The following is a 17,585-nucleotide window of genomic DNA, read 5'->3' on the forward strand; positions in this document are numbered from 1 at the left end:
TACACTTTTCTTGGTATATATGTTATGCGTTATATAGAAACACGGAGACAACAACACATGGCGGGTACGACGCAGTTCTCTAAACATTAAAAATAATATTATGTTCTTGTTATTTGGGTGTATATTTTATGATTAAAAGTCGGACACACAAATTCGTTAATTTTACCAATCGTTTTCCTGTCCGTGCATTTATATATATATCACCTAGTATATAATATTTTATTTTCGAATGTTATTAATGGTATTGTATGTTGTAGGTGCCTATTTAATATTATCATATGATTTTATGAATATTATTATTTTTCGATATTTTAATATACGCGCGTTGTCGAGTCCTGCCGGTCTAAGTTTACATTATATATTAAATATATACTAATATTATGTAAGTCTAACGAAATGCATATGGATTATACTATTATATATTTGTATATACCTATTACCTACACATATTGATAAATCATAAAAATATTGTATGAGAGATAAAAGAAGCGATTAAAAAAATGTTAGTTTTTAAGATCTAATTGGTAGGTTGTACCTTGTTCGTTTTTAAACACGTTGCGGGTCTTCTGTATGTTATTATTAAAAAAAGACTAACAATCAAAAAAGTTATTTAATTATTTTCCGTTTTTATCGGTTTTAATTACAGATTCCTTATGTACTTATATTTTTATTTCCAAGCAGGTATGAACATAAACGTGTTATGTTCACTAGGATCATTAATTTATTGACAATTATAGTTGCATACGTTCTCAAAGCAGAAATTAAAATTATAATTTAGTTTAATTGGGTGTTTGTGATTTTTTGCTTAGATGATACTTTAATAATATCTATGAGTCGAATATTATGCTCGTTGTAACTATTTATTATGCAACAGACCTTCTATAAGACACACTTCAGACACTGATGTTGATTTATTAAAGATACGACGACGTATACAAAATGTGCGATTTAGGAATTCTGAAAATTGTTTCAACAAGTGTTGTATAATATATATATATATAAAATACAACCTATTTTTCCGGTCCATCAGCCATAATTGCAGTTTACTTCCGGACCGACATTGACTACACCCTGTATTCACCGTTTAGTGTGTATATTATTATTATTTAGGATATACTATTATTATGTTAGAATGTGTAATACCACTGCGGGAGTAAGCGCGATTGCGTGATGTGTAGGTAATAATATGCCAAGCCGTCGTCGTGCGCGCCACCCTGCAGCGATATCTATTACCCCGTCCGATAAAATAATCCACTACGAAAAACTATTTTCTAAACGTTTTGTTGGAGAAAAAAATAGGTACACGTTTTGAACTGTCGTGTCTAATAATTAACAAACGTGAAAGTTTAATAGTAGCTGCGCACGTTTATAGTATAGCACCGAGCCTAATTTATTTGTATATCATATCCACTATTATACACGTCTTACACTTGTCTAATTCCTACATTCCACTGCCTAGACGCCTAGTCCTAGATATTATAAAATATTATGTTCAATATTATTCCTGGTGATTTTTTTTTTTCTATCGAAATCACTCATATAATATCAAAACCGATAACTTTTTTTGTTCACGGTTAAAACTTACTTGCAACGAAGCAATCTTTTCGGAAAAATAATTTCATTTTTAATTTCATATTGAAAAGCAGAATATTTTTCAAAGACATTTCGGACGAGCAATTAGTAAATGATTAGTGTTTAAACATTTCCCGGGGTACCTATCCCTGAATCCGATCCGCTCATTCAAACTTATAGTTTATTAAATCATCTTTTAACATTTGTTTAAAAAAATAACGAAAATAAATGGTAAAAAAATTTAAGTTCTTAATGATTCTCCGTTCTGTACTCTTCACCTGAATGAATGCATTTGTGACTTATCCCATATTCTACTTGACTGCCCTGCCCTACAACTCAAACGCATTATTTTAGTTAATGAACTTAAGACTCTTGATATCCCCTTAAATATCCACTCCATACTTAATACAAAATCTACTACCGCCATTAAATTAATAATTACCTTTATATTGGATGCTGGCTTTATTATTTAATATGTATTAAATGTTTAATGTATAATGTGTTTTATGTATCATCTCTGTAATAGTCGAGCTGTCATAGTTGTATACTAATAGCTAATAAAAAAAAAAAAAAAAAAAAAAAAAAAAAATTTAAGTTTTCCCAAAAATCTTGTTTTGTATAACCTAAAATGATTTTAAAATATTTTAAAATAATATTAATATAGTGTTCTTCAACAAAAAAATCACCTGCTTTATTTTGTTATTGTTATATTATATATATGGATGTATCTAGCAGTTTTAATTACTCTGTTATACTGAGTGTACCCGGAATTGCCTCCCAAATCTATAAACGTAAAGTGGACTTTTTTTAATTCGAATTACTTTATGAAGTACTTATGAAGTACCAGCAATACCAGTATAGTACTTGTGTATAGCGTGGAATAATATTTATTGGCAATTCCAATCGGGGTACAATGGGTACATGTTTAATGTGTAGACGTTAGAAAGAAGTTTTAATTTTAGGCAATAAAGTTTATTTCATTAATTGTTGATTGAAACGCTTTAAGACTGTACATTAAAAATAAAAGGTAATTCTCCTCGAACATACCTAGCTCTCATTGTTTTTTAAACGTGATATTTTATGAGTTTGAAACGGAGGAATTAATCTATAGTGTTGGTTAGGTATTGCCTAATCACGTTCGATATATTCAAATTGACATGACCTACTTAAACCATAAACACATCTAAATGTGACACGTGATACAAATTACCACTGCTATATTTTACGTATAGTCGCGTGGACTTATAATATTAAATATTGTTAAATTAACCAATTTAATGTCAATAAAACGTTATCATATTAGTGATGTAATTATATAGATATCCCTCAATAGTTGTTGTGTGAGGAGGGGGTTTTCTTAGAATTCTTTAAAATAATCGTTAGATTTGTGTAAAACCAATAACGCAAACGCATTAGTTTACCTACTTTGAGTAGATTGACACACGTCAATTGTACGTCGCATCACCGTCATTAATGACTTAGTGACAATTAAAATGATTATATACACACAAAACACATGAACGAAAATCGAGACGGATGAAAGTGCGCTAATATGAATATAGTTTGCTTGTAAGACATAATACGGATTTGTATTGACTTGTATTTACTTAGAAAATTTCAAGGATGATCGCGGAAACATAAACTAAAAGCTTTTATTTTAAACCACTAAGGTAGAATTTTAGGTTTTAACTTTAGGTACCTACCTATCGGTAATAGGTAAATTAATAAGTTATGCTGCAAATCAATTGTTTTAGTGAATACGTAATTACTGTTGTCGTGGCTTAAATTTTTTGTACAACGATGTAAAATAATAGCCTTTACATTATATAGTTGTGTAAATATTAACACGAATATGTTGATAGCCGATTGTCTGAAATACAATTTTGGCTTCCGACACAATCTAACATAATAATATATGTATTATCTATAATGTGTCAACAGCTTACAGCGCCACAATTGAATTTCAAGTGCGCGATAACTGTAAATTAAACGTCAAAAATATATAACGGACCGACGCAGATTAACGTAATTAGGTTTCATGGAGAAAGAGGTAGGGGTGGTTTAAACAGAAATATACGCCTAATATATTTGGGCTGTAAGTGGTATAAATTAAAATATGTTTTTTTTTTAAGTGACCGTCACCGAAAGCCTGCAGGCAGATGTGAAGCATCGAAAATTACTTTTTTTATTTTAAAGGCGCATTAGATGTTTTGCGTGTGTGTTTACATGCACGTTGCGTGCATTGTGTGCTTTTCGTGCATGTGCTGCAAGCGTAGCCACCCCGACAAACGATTTCACCCGCTGCATTAGATGTTTCACAAAGAAAAGTGATTATAGCAACAAGCGAATAAAATATCGTATGGTTTTATAAATGAATACAGTGACGTGTTTAGCAAAAAATAATTGGTTAAGCCGTTTTTTTTTCCTGTAATGTATTTATAACTATTGGGGAAGATTTGTCCTTATCACATGGGACATAGATAGTGTATTTTTGGGTTTCCAGTTTTGGCTGTTATTCTTTTTGGACCTAACATTTTTTTTTTTTTTTTTTGAGAATATTAAAAATCAAATGATTTTTAAGAATATTGATTTAATACTCAGAGAAATATACTAGGAAATATATTATATAACTTCAGTCTTAATTCTTTGTAAACTTTTAAGGAAAAACAACTTAAAAATTAACAAAATAAAAAGATATATTAATTTATTGAAAGGAAATTCGCATATTTAATATTAAAAATAATATTTTTACTTTTGATTACACTAATAAAAAGTCAAATAAAAATTGGGCAAGCCCGGGCTTAATCGACCTATCCTGTAAACATGCCACTGAATGAACACTAATACTTAAACGATACAAAATGTATTTATGTATCTTTGGGACGAAGAGGGGAGGTTCAACACCAATAGCTCTACACTTTTAAACCACCCCTAACACGACATAGCAAGTATTCTCACATTATATACCTATATCTATATGCATAAGTATATAGGTACATAATTATATATAGTTCTCATTACACGCATATAGATAGATTGTAAATCGACTGTCATGTTTATGATAATTATATATTATGTAGTATTTTTCTGTCCCTTTTTCGTGGGGGAAATCAGAAACCTAAAGGCTAAAACATAAATATCTAACGTCAACCGCGGAACTATTATTACTATTTGACGGTATAGAGCCCTACAGTCATATGGGTGGTCGAAACTTGGAAGGGTGTTCGGTAAAATCTGCAGCGAAGCGTCGCCACAAACCTCCTCATCCCTTACGGCGGCGAATATCGTATATTTAGTCACATATATTATATATAATGTATTTTGTTATTATGCACCGACAGACGGAGTGGGCGGCCATACCGTTTGACATGCGTCGACTAAAAATACCGATTACAATATATTACAGTGTTACGTATTATAAAATACCACGTGCGTCGACCCCTCGCCCACTGCCCCTTCATCAGTCCCTCGCCTCGTCCGTATGTTTCGGGAGCACCTCGGTTATGGACCATTAAACGCTGCTCGTTCCTCGTACCACTACTACCTCTACCACCGACCACCACCACCATCGTCTACCCCCTTCCCTCACTCTAGGTTTTTGGGGTCATGTGGTCCGACGGATTTTCGAACAGCGAACCCGACCGCCGCGCAGCCGTGCCGGTAGTTGTAATATATTACACGCGGAGGAGAGATTCTATTTCTGGCGAGCCGACGATGATCGTCGTATAGGTGTATTAAAATATTATACTTAATATATTATTATTATTATATTATGCTTTATGTGAGCGAAATAATAACGACGCGATCTTCGCCCGTACGATAATATTGTAACATTATTATTGTATACCTATACAATATATCGTATACAGACTTACGGTATACACACAAGATCTTGGTATGCTGTATATACCTATTTGGCTATATTTATATTATGTGCGAGTGTATATAAGTTGGACTATGACGTTTTACGATTCATTTTCCAAGCGCATTCGTTCCAGACGACCGTTTAAAACACTTAAAGTTTATTTCACTTTTTATGGCGCGCACCCTTTATTATGCATACATTTTTTTCTTTTTAATATACTCGTACACCGTGTGTGCGCGAAAGATGTCTCAGGAGTTGGGTGTTTCATTTTGCTACTCCTCTTCCAATTTTTCTAAACTGTATATAAAGTCATGAATAACATTGTAGTATTTCGCAAGAATTTTGTTTTCCTAATTTATTGATTTGATGCGCTAATGAGTAGTTTTTTTTCATTCAGTCGAAAAGTCCTGGAAGTGTAACTGCATGTGTGTTCGTGTCAACAGAATTCAATCAATTCTATGTTTCACGCGATTATTACAACTTGGCTTCTATATTGATCGTAAATTATGCTACATAAATCATTTTTTTAATAATAACTAATGTAAAAAATAAATAATGTTAATGAACCAAACTTAGAATAAATTTGAGCGTCGATACCTACTGTATCCAGTGACAGATTTCTGAAAAGAGACGTCAATAAAAGTAATCTTATAAAAATTAAATATTTATAGTTTACACTGAACTTGTAAACTTATTAAATCTATATGGTATAATATTAAAAATATCTTAGAGTTTAAATAAAATTTGTAACAACTTTTTTTTTATTGATCTTTGTAGCTTCGGCGACATGAGCCATTAGCTTTATACTTAAATTTACATTATACTATTACATGTTTTAGGTGACAATTTAATTAAAATAATAAGGGAACCTTGAGGCTTATGGCTGTTGACTATATTTATTTTACTTAAATGTATTTGTGTATTTCGGTTGTTCTGAGGAATGACATGATTTTTTCAGGTTCGTTGGTATATTTAGTTTTTCTCTTTCTTCTTCATAACAATTTTTTATTTAGATTAGTTTAATACAAACAACTTGCATCACAGTTATATACTTACTCATAATGTTACATTATATAATTATTGTGTCTAAGTCCGATCTACAATTTTCATTCTTCCAAAAGATTTTTTTATAAAAGCACTAAATATATTTAAGTTTCCTACGTTATCTCGTATGTGGCAAATATACAGCTGGCGGAAGTGTGGAGAGGGGTCGTGGCCCCTTTGGCCTTACCTCCTTGCTACGCCAAAGCTGTATTACTGCAGTATGTGTACATAATTAGTAATTACGTACATCGTCGCCATCATGATTTACTGTCGATATGATGGTAGATTTTTCCTAGAAATCGATTATTGTATATACAAAATGTGTTTCGATAGTAGTGAATTTCATAATAATATTAATGAAATTAATTGAAAATCAGCTCGGTAGTTTATCAATTAAGATATAAAATAATAATGTGTTGTTTTTTTTTTTTTTTTTAATAAATCATAATAATTATTTCAGTCGCGCTTAAAGTGTAGAACAAATTCAATGTATTAAAATATCATACTACGCGTATTTAACATTAATATTTATAATACCTATATCGAGTAATTATTTCAATATAGCTATTAGGTATCCCGTGTACAACGCGGCTGTGTTACAGCCACGACGACCATGTCTCACGAACGTTTCAATAATTAATCGTTATTTTGCTCCTTTCTCCGAAGTCGTCTAAATGTGCAATCATCGTCATAACCGTATCGATGCGATTGCAGTGTTGCACTAAAATATTATAATATATTATTTAAACTCAAACGCACGTGTCAAATAATATAAATAATGGTCTAATATATAATGCTGCAGCGGGTCCATATCGACTCATTCAACAACCTACGACGTGCATCATAATATGACGTCGGACATACCTATATATTATTCAATAGCTGTAGGTATAATATTATATACCTACACCCCATGACTCATTCCCGTGCAAACCTATTAGTATGCGCGTTTGGTAGTATAATATTATTATTGTTGTTATTATTATTATTATAATATATAATGAAAATGACGGTTTATAGCCGATACGATCGCGTTCACATGATACGCGAACTATGCGTGTTGTGTCCTGAACGTTAATGAAAAATGAAAATTAACGATTTGGGTTTAGCGTCCGCTAAGCGCAACTATAGATTATATTATTATCATTAAATTTGATTCGTTCGATGATATTAGTGTTAAGTGTTACACGCCTATAATATGGCTTTATAATATTGTAGTGTCATCGATGTTCGATGTATAACTGTTGTCATTAGCTGCAGTAAACCGCCGCGAGAGGTCATTGACGATATAATATTATGAAGACGTGTAGGCTCAAAACTCAAGGACGGGCAAGTTAAAAGTTATATACTACAGGAAGGTGTTTCATAATATCGATGAAATAACGGTTATAATAATATAATGTCTTTAAAACTCGGTAATAAGTCTAAAGAGCTAGCTAGCTAGCTTTGAAAATTTCAGCTTAAAGAACGTTGTATACACGTCGTGGTTTATAGATATATATCCCCAATATTGTTTTCACAATAATGAAATTCATCTATATACCTACATATTATTAAGAAATCCATAACGTTCGCCTCCGATTTTTCGTCCCCGTCAAAACAACCATGTTCACGGACATTTTGTCTCCGTCAATTATTAATAAAATACATTAATTGGCCCCTGAGAATTAAAATATCATGTTATTTAATCATAGGACACGGTTTACTTATATTATTGAAAAACTAAATAATTTGACCGATGTAAAATTATACCGAAGGTAATAAATTTAAATTTTATAACTATATACTGAAATTTTATATTTTTCAAAAATAATAAATAACTTTATTGTAAATATATTTGTATTTGTAGTATTATCTTTTAAATATTAAATTTTTCATCAAAAATTGATTTATTAAGATTTAGACATTGGTTCATTTTTAAAACATTTATTTTAATTTAATTTAAGTTGTTTATTAAAAATAAATGTATTTTTTTTTTCTTTAATGAACCCTTGGCAGCATAGGCCATTGGGTTTACATAAATTTAGATTACATTATATGTTAAATCGAGTTACATAATTATAGGAGAACTTAATTTTAAATTTTGGATTGGATGTTTGTTGCTGTAATGAATTGTATGGTGTACGGCTATGGCTTTGGGATGATTGTGGAGTATTTTGGCAAGCGATTCAGGCAAGTTGAGACTTGATCGGATGTTGTGGTATGTACGGCATTCGGTGAGAATGTGTTAAATGGTTATTTGGACCCAATAATGTATAAAACATCAAAATTTTATTCTATTTTATTGTTAAATATTTTTATTTTTTATATACCATATTTTTTTCTATATTCTGAAGTTAAGTTATTATCTATATGAGAGGTAGGAAAATGCTGGGTCAGACCTAGGGTGAGGAAATTGCTAGGATTCAGCCATGGGCATAATATTTTCTTTATTAATTTTGGTGTGAATTGAATAGCTAAAGTACCTAAAGTTGCAAAACAGATCAAAAAACGTTTTGCCATTTTCATCATCAAAAACAAGATGGTAGAATACTGCAAAAAGTAATTATAACCAAAAATTTCAAGTGTCAAAATTCCTCTAAATGTTTTGATAGTATTATAAAATGTTGTGACAGTACAAATAAGATATTTTAATTTACAATAACAATATTTTTAAGATAATTTTGCATGTAGAAAGTTGGCAGAAAATGTAACCGCGAGTGAATTAATTTCCATTTTTTTTTAAGGATATTCAATATATAATGAAATATTTATGTTGTATTTTAGTTATTACCCTCGGGTGTCGTTTTTTAATTCTTGGGTCCAACCCTGGGGACGTGGTCATTAAGCAAAGTATAATGTATGGTAAAATAAAATAAAACCCTGAAAATTCAAATCATGTATGTATAGTCTTATATAATAAACTATACTGAAATAAAATAAAATGTTCCTAGTCATAGTGTGTCCCATGTCAAAAACATTTTTTTTTAGCTTATATATAAAATAAACTACGGCTAAATATAGTATATATTTATAATTAAAACAAAACTTCTCATGATTTATGAATGAAAAAACGTGTGGTTTGACTTTTTAACTCACTTTCAACTTGACTAAGTCAAGTGACGACGTATCTTAGCAGGTAGTCTTGTTGTCGATGTAAGACAACCCTCGTCAGTCATCATAGTTGTATGTATATACGAGTACATCATTTATAATATATACTTTACATGCAAAAAAGGGTAGTCGTATATAATATAGGGTAGACGTCTTGTTTTTCCATTATCCTGTGAAAAGCTAACAGGTACAATAGCCCTATAGGCTACTCGTATAGTCTACATTATATACCTCAAATAATACTCCAGTATATTTAACAGGGATCTTCAATCTGCTGTCCACCATGTCTTTATTTGAAGCCTTTGAATAGATTTTCAGCATAACATGCGTATATACTTTATAGTAATATGGTTGCTAACCTTTTTTCTCCATTATTTCATTATGTACAGAGTGATTCACTTGACATGCTTATTTGCCCCATTTTGTAATTTATTAATGAATTTATTCAAATTCTGACTTTTAGAATTTTTAAATATACTCAAAGATAAGTTTTTTAAAGTCTCTTTACTACTTAATATGTGTTCTGTTGTAGAACAAACTTTTGTTTTTCAAATAAGAACTTTTTTTCTGCAAATCATTCAGAGAAAAACGGTTTTGAAAACTGATGTATCTATTTCAAAATTCAAATGAGTAGTTTCTAAGATGTTTTCCCTAAGAACTAGCTAGTCCTTAAAAATGGTTTCACAAGAATATAAAGATAGACGTATATTGGAACTGGTATTTATCATATTTGAGCTATTTTTACAAATTATTAATGTTGATATAGATTAATATTAATGACAAAAATTGTGAAAACACCATAAATTCCATATCTTATTAACCCATAACCATGGATTTATTCTCAGATTGCAAAGTTAACTCAAAGCCACTGTACGAATTTTGAATTTGATACGTTAAATTGTTCAGAAAAATTATCTACCTACTAAATAACTTACAGTTTAAAAGGAGAGCTCTCATTTGAAAAAAATAAGGAAGTTGGTTTCTGTACTGGAAAATAAAAAGCATTAGTATGAAAAATCTCAAGAATTTGAAAATATAGTCTTTATTAAAGACACACTTTAATTCTATTTAAAAATTCCAAGATCAGATTTTAAAAAATTGATATTATTAAAGAAAAAAAGGGTGAGGGTGCTTGGTGAATCGCGTATAAAATACGGACCGTGAGATTTTTATGGTCCTATTAAATAATAGATGGATAGCTGTCAAAAAATATTGAAGACAATTGATATCTATCTAGTACATATTTTATAATACTTATAAAAAAGTATACGTGCTCATACAGTGTGTAAATATAATTATACACTTATATCACATAATTGGAGCTAATATGATTTTTAGGAGATAGGAATATTATTTTTATAATATAGCAGTTGAGAATGTGGCAAAGTGACATACAATTTTTTTTACCTTGCGTACCTACCTATATGGCTATATAATGAAGTCTTGTTTTAAATTTTATTCCAGCATATTTTGCGTATTTGACACTTTTTTCACTCATTTATTACAAGTTCATATTTTATTGGTTTCCAGTTATGAGTGTATATACTATATACATGTTTTTGCTTACAATACAATATTCGTTCATAAAACATTTTGAAACAATGATAATTTGAGTTCTTTTTTTGTAGATTTACTAACATAGGTATATATTATGTCATTATTATATTATTGTAAATTGGAATTTTATTCCGTTGATAAAATATTATAATTATGATTATGCATAGTAGTTAATTATTTTAGGGAAAAAATGACAATAGAATTTATTTCTATAATTAATCACAAAAACTATAGGTAAGTTAATCTGAATAAATGTATAAAGAGGTAGTTCAAAATTAAATTTTTGATAATTATTTATTAATTAATGAAACTGAGACGGATTTTCCCAGTCAAGGCGAGGGCTTAATTAATTTGCTTAAAAACTAATTAAAAATTAATGTAATATTTTAATGCGTTTATTGAGAGTATATTTAGTAATTTAAATAGAGCATGCAATTGTATTATACACTAAGAGGTTTTTTAGTGCATGAAGACCTCCGCCTTAATCATTACGGCATAATATTATTGTCGTAACTGCTGTAGGACGGATTGCCTTTGCCACGAATCAGTCGCAATATCTAAGAAAATAATATAATAAGGAATATTTTCTACGATTAATTTTTTTTTTATCTTTACATGCTCAGGCCATTATAGTTTTGCATTTAACTAATAATTAGTTTACATAGTTGTGGTTACTGGTTACATTGTAATTTTGCGAGCTTAAATTAAGTTATAAAATTGTGTTTTTTTTATAAATTGTATGATGTTGATAGTTGATTGTGATGGGTCCTAACCTAGTGCTTCTCCCGTCTCCGATCTGTTGTGATGTATGGTGTTTTTTCTTATGTCTTCGTATTTTTGACGACATTTAGTAAATGTGTTGACTGTGTAGACCCCTCGTCACGTTTCGCATATGGGTAGTTTTTTTTTGTCATGAGATGGTTGTTCGTGATGAATGTGTGTCCTTTTTACCACGATAGTTAGCCAAGTATACCTATAATATATTCTTAACATTTAAATTCCTCGTATCTTCTCGGGTATTGGCTGTGGTTTTACATAATATATTATAATCACCCTGTAGGTATAATATGTATTTAGGAATAATATATAATGCGATGGTAATAATATCATTACACCTACGCGCATATTAGGTATAAAATACTTGTGAGGTATCTATTTATTTCGTATTATAATAATATATCGTCGTCGATTCTTTTTTTATACTTTTGCGTAGACACTAAAGACACGCGGCCGGTGACGGGTGTAACGCAAAAACCGGGCGCGAGTCAAAGCATATTTTATACATTGTATTATATTATATTTATATAGTACGTATATGCAATGTATAAAATATGTACTTTACCAATACATACCTAAGTATATACGTAGTATAATATATAAGTAGGTACGCGTACATAGCTCTCCCCCGCAGTCGTCGTCGGCTCTCGTCCAATTTGACGTATCACTCGCCTCCCACACGACACCACCCGGCTCGGACGATTTATGGGTTCGCGCAAACCGTACACAATTATTATTATTATTATTATCATTATCGTAGTCATACGCGAGATATACGTACGCCGCAGCCCGTGGAAATATATTATTTTATAGGGAAAACAATAATAATGGTAAATAAATAAACCTACCGGATACGGCGGAAACATGGGCGCAGCGGTATAATATACATATTATGTAGTTTATACATTATTATATCATACCTATATTATATTGCGCTCGTGTGCGCTCGTGTGCGCACGTTTCGTTTTCGTTGCAGCGGCAGTCGCAAAAAGTAAAAAGAAAATAAAACAGTCGCTAATATTTGAATAATTGATTGTGCCACCGCCGCCGCCGCCTCTGTCGTCGTCTGAATAATAATGTTGTTGTATAATGCGCTCGCCGAGGCTAAGTAAATATAATTTATAATAATATACCGTTTATTATTATTATTATTTTATATTATAGTGTCCCGTAACATTGCTGCGCCGGCGAAGTTCTTGAATGATTCATTCACACACACGCGTGCGCGCCGCCGCGATGAGTGGCCCCGTCGTAGTATTCACCTTACCGGTTTTCGCATTTTTCTGTCCTGCAAGTATAATAATATAAGTGTACCGTTTTCATTCAACTCTTCACTTTTGCACACTCTCGTCAGATCGTATTCACACGAATATTCGTAATGTCTGAAATATTTCAATTACTGCGGCTTGTATAATATAATAATTAATAATGGGTATACATATTTTATTATTTCCTCAGCTAATAACTGTTTCAACTTTCCATCATCGTTACGACTCGTCCCCCCTGTATTATTATAACATAATTATTCACATCCTGATCGATTACGAATCTACATTTTTTTATAATATGTAGTTTATATTCATAAAATTAGATAAAAAGCTCAATATATTTTATACGAGTATTTGTAGATGTTATGAAGAAAACACCGTTTCAATTTAAATAGTATTTGATATTTATTACCTATATCACGAAAAGTCTATACAAATTAAAGAATCATTAAATAACGTATATGCCTAATAGGTATCTATAGTTTCGGTTTTTAAGTATTCTAATTTATAATGGTATATTATTTATAGATACATGTTGTTTGTTTTGAAACTGTAAAAGTGGTATGCATATACAGCTGATATTCATTTGTGCTTGGGTGGCGTAGGTATATTATTGTTGCCATATTTACATTTTTAGTATAATACTTGGTCTATTTAGATAATTGCGGTCATTAAGTGTAAAAAACATTTATTGCGTAAAAAATTATAATATCTAATCATCATACCGACAAAACCCATCTACAGGTAACCACTTTCAATGATTATTTTACATTATAAATCGTGTTCTATCATGTGGATATTATAATCACGATGATAGTGTCTGATACGGTGCGGCCTCCTTACTCATGTTCTCATGTAGGATTACATTATACTTAAGTAGGTAAGTACTGTTTTTGACCAGTGTCTACATCTAGTGATCCTCTTAGCTCATCCCGCGGGGTCATGTCAATCTGTACAAGAGACCTTGACATTTCGACAGATGGGTTTTAGTGTTCGAGCGGACAACGACGAAAATAACATAGTATAGGTAATGATATTAAAATTATATCAAACTAAATATATATATATATATATATATATGGTTAGTTTTATTACGTCTCGCTGCGGGTTTTAGTCTTTGTCTCGACCAAACGAATATCTCCCAATAACGATTTTTTCCAACAAAGTCTCCACTATAATATAATATCTGTCCCTATCTATGGATTACACACAACAAAGCCGACAAGAAGCAACGATGACCTCCGGCCTGTTTATATATACGGCAGTTCGTGACCATCGCGCGCATGGTCCAAATCTCGCGGGAGAGCTAAGTATAAGTCCAAATTCATCCGGGTCGATTAAAGGTTAGAATACACACGACAAACGCGTTTTATAGGCCAATCGATACTATTGTGTCAACCCACCAACCGGTGATCTTTGGCAGAGATATTTAGCGCAATATTATATTAAACAAATAGCCCCATAAAACAATGTACTGCAACAATGGAATATTACGAGAACTTTGCCAGCTTTATAGTTCATCTGATATTCCTCAAGTTAATTTTTTTTTTATTACACCTGATGTGAATACTTGATATTGACCATCCGTGAGAACGGAACTGTTGAACGGGATAAACGTGATGTAAAGTTACATTTTTTTTTTGCATTTTATTACAATCACTTTTTTGATGTAGGTACAGTCATTTCACATTTGTATACAAATTTGACACACTTTTTCGTCGAACCTTTAAGGCAATATTTTGTGTACATAAGTCTTGCAGTTTTGTAAAATACTATAATTGTTGAATATACATTACCATGGAATATCTTTGGCAAAAAAAAAAGCACGACCGTCTGATTGAACTTACAATAATTTACAATATTTTTCTAATCTTAAAAATGACCATAACTCTACGAGAAAACCAGTGACAATGTTTTCGATCGTGATCATTGTTTTCAACTAGACTTTCAATATTTTAAAATTAATACACTTATTAAGTATCGTTGAACTTATTTTATTAACATTGGTATATTGCTAAGTCTGTAACTATAAACATATTATAGCTACTTATTTTCTGCAACAATTTACATATTATAGAAGAAAAGATTTTTAATTTTTTCTCAACAGTTAAATATTTATTTTTTGTCATGTTATTGTATTAATTTTTACATTATTTATTTTCTTCATTCAAAACTTTAACACTGATAGCGTATAATTTATGAAATGCTGAATTATTATCGTTCTTATACCTCGATTTACATAAAACAGATTTAATACAAATCTATGCTGCAGTTACTTTTCAAAATACGTATGGCGTCAAACGTAAATAACATATTTAAGTTAATATTGATATTAAGAAGCATTCTACTGCATTTACAATTTTGTTAAGCTTTGAATTCCGAGTGGGGTGCATAATCGTCGACGTCATATCTAATAATTTTACGCCACTGACGATTAAAGATATTTTTTATGTTAATACATACTGAAGTCAGTGGATATTTTTATTTAATTGGACATGAGTTGTAAAGGTGAAATGTGTACAAAAATTAGTACATGCTAATTAAAATGTATTAATCATTATAATATACTGTAGTGTTTTTGAATAAACTGAAGTTATAATGTGCCAGTATTTCGCACAAAGATATATCTCGTGATTAAAATATATATTTTTCTTATCTTCGACTTCCTGTGGATGTTATTCTATGAATAATACATTTCATATAAAGTGCACGCATACTCATACTTATATACTATTGTTAAACAGTCCCCTATACTAACATTACCCGAGTGCGTATCGTCTTTGTACAAAGAAATTACCCCAAGACCACACACGCGGTAAAAACGTAGAAAAAGAATAATAATAAGAAGAAAGACGAGCGAGAAAATAACAGTGTTGTCGATTTATTTGTCAGAACCAAGGGAGACTGAGTAAGGGAAATCTGAGAGACTGGTTATGTAAATACACCCTGTGTTTATTTCTTTATTCCCGTTTGTTATTATTGTTATTAGAGTAATTCGAACAACTCGATTACGCTTTTGAGATCAGAGTGGTAATATTTTCCACACTTTAATTGGATAATACTTTAATGGTGATCAAAAGACGTAAATAAATGGTAAAAAATTACCAACCATAATGTTGTCCAACATTATATATACAAACGCATTAATCGTTTTGTCGTGAATGCGACAGTATTGCGTCCCAAACATGTAAAACCATAAAAAACGATATTTTTCAAGAATAATTTATAATATTATTCAAAAATATTTGAATATAAATATAGTTCACGAGCTCGTGTCTCACGACCAATAAAATGTGACAAAAAATGAATCTTGTATTTTCCAACAACACATTACCTATGTATAGACTATAATTTTTAAGTTATAATAGGTACTTTATTATAACTTTAAAAACGCGCATATTTTAGTACCTAATTTAAACATTATAATAATATGTGTACATTTTTATTTTTTATTTTAGGAATTTAGACACAAACCTCTTACTGTTCAACAACTCGTCGACGAGTTTATAGGGCCGTACTATGTGAATTACAGCGAAACACGTGCAGTTCTCGTGAGACAAGCAAAACAATTGCTGACAAACGTATACCAAGGTGATGTCGCCAACTTTCATGGGTGTTTTTGTGTGCCAGTCAGTGAGATTCTCAAAAAAGTTGAAGAGACGTTCAGAAAATATCAGGTATTTGTGATGGATTATAACATATTATCGCTTAGAAATAGTTTATAGAAATAATATATATATATATATACTATTATAAATATCAAATTGAATGCGATTAGTAAAAGTCAATGGTTGGTTAACGTCCTTGAGATAATATTGAAGTTGTAGTCGTTTCCCGAACAAATCGTGAAATCATGTTAAATGCGATTATATAAGCAATATAAGTGGCTCAAGTTGTAGCTCAAACATGTTATTGAATTCACAATGACTGTTCATGTCATTTTTGATAAATATCTTCTGCCGGTTGTAGATTTATGATGTTCGTGCACGCATTGCACTTTCAGTGGGTGCTCCATTTGTTATTGTTATTTCTAGTACTATAAGAGCAATGTAGGGGTTCGTTTTATTTACATTGATGAGGATTCTGCATTGGTCTTGTATAAAGGGTTGGTTGCATGATGGAAAAACTTACTGTTCCAGTGTGAGTGGATAACGGTGTTTTTATTCGATTAATGGAGAACATGATGAGTCATACGAAGTATACAGCAAGTTCAGTTTATTCAAACCCGCAATGACAATGAAGTGTATTTCAAATTTCCCACGTTTGCGTGTTTTCGTACTGCTAAGGGTGTAAAATAATATAAATGGCTGTATACCCATTACATATAACATAATATATATAATAGGGTTTGGAAAATGGTTGTGACAAGACATAATTTGTGGTCATACCTAATATAATTTAATTAAAAC

At 30.8% G+C, this 17,585-nt stretch overlaps 1 protein-coding gene across 1 annotated transcript in view; it reads left to right on the plus strand.

Moving 5' to 3' along the window:
* The window catches only part of LOC107173255 (puratrophin-1), a 186,078-nt gene that overhangs the window by 28,955 nt on the left and 139,538 nt on the right, over positions 1-17,585 (plus strand). The window contains exon 3 of the mRNA XM_089225794.1: positions 16,635-16,853. Within this exon, the coding sequence (XP_089081920.1) occupies positions 16,635-16,853 (219 nt within the window). The remainder of the gene's footprint in view (positions 1-16,634; positions 16,854-17,585) is intronic.

This window comes from Diuraphis noxia, unplaced genomic scaffold, assembly GCF_037042655.1.
Source record: "Diuraphis noxia isolate RWA-SAM2 unplaced genomic scaffold, SU_Dnox_SAM2 contig0004, whole genome shotgun sequence".
Taxonomy (NCBI): domain Eukaryota; kingdom Metazoa; phylum Arthropoda; class Insecta; order Hemiptera; family Aphididae; genus Diuraphis; species Diuraphis noxia.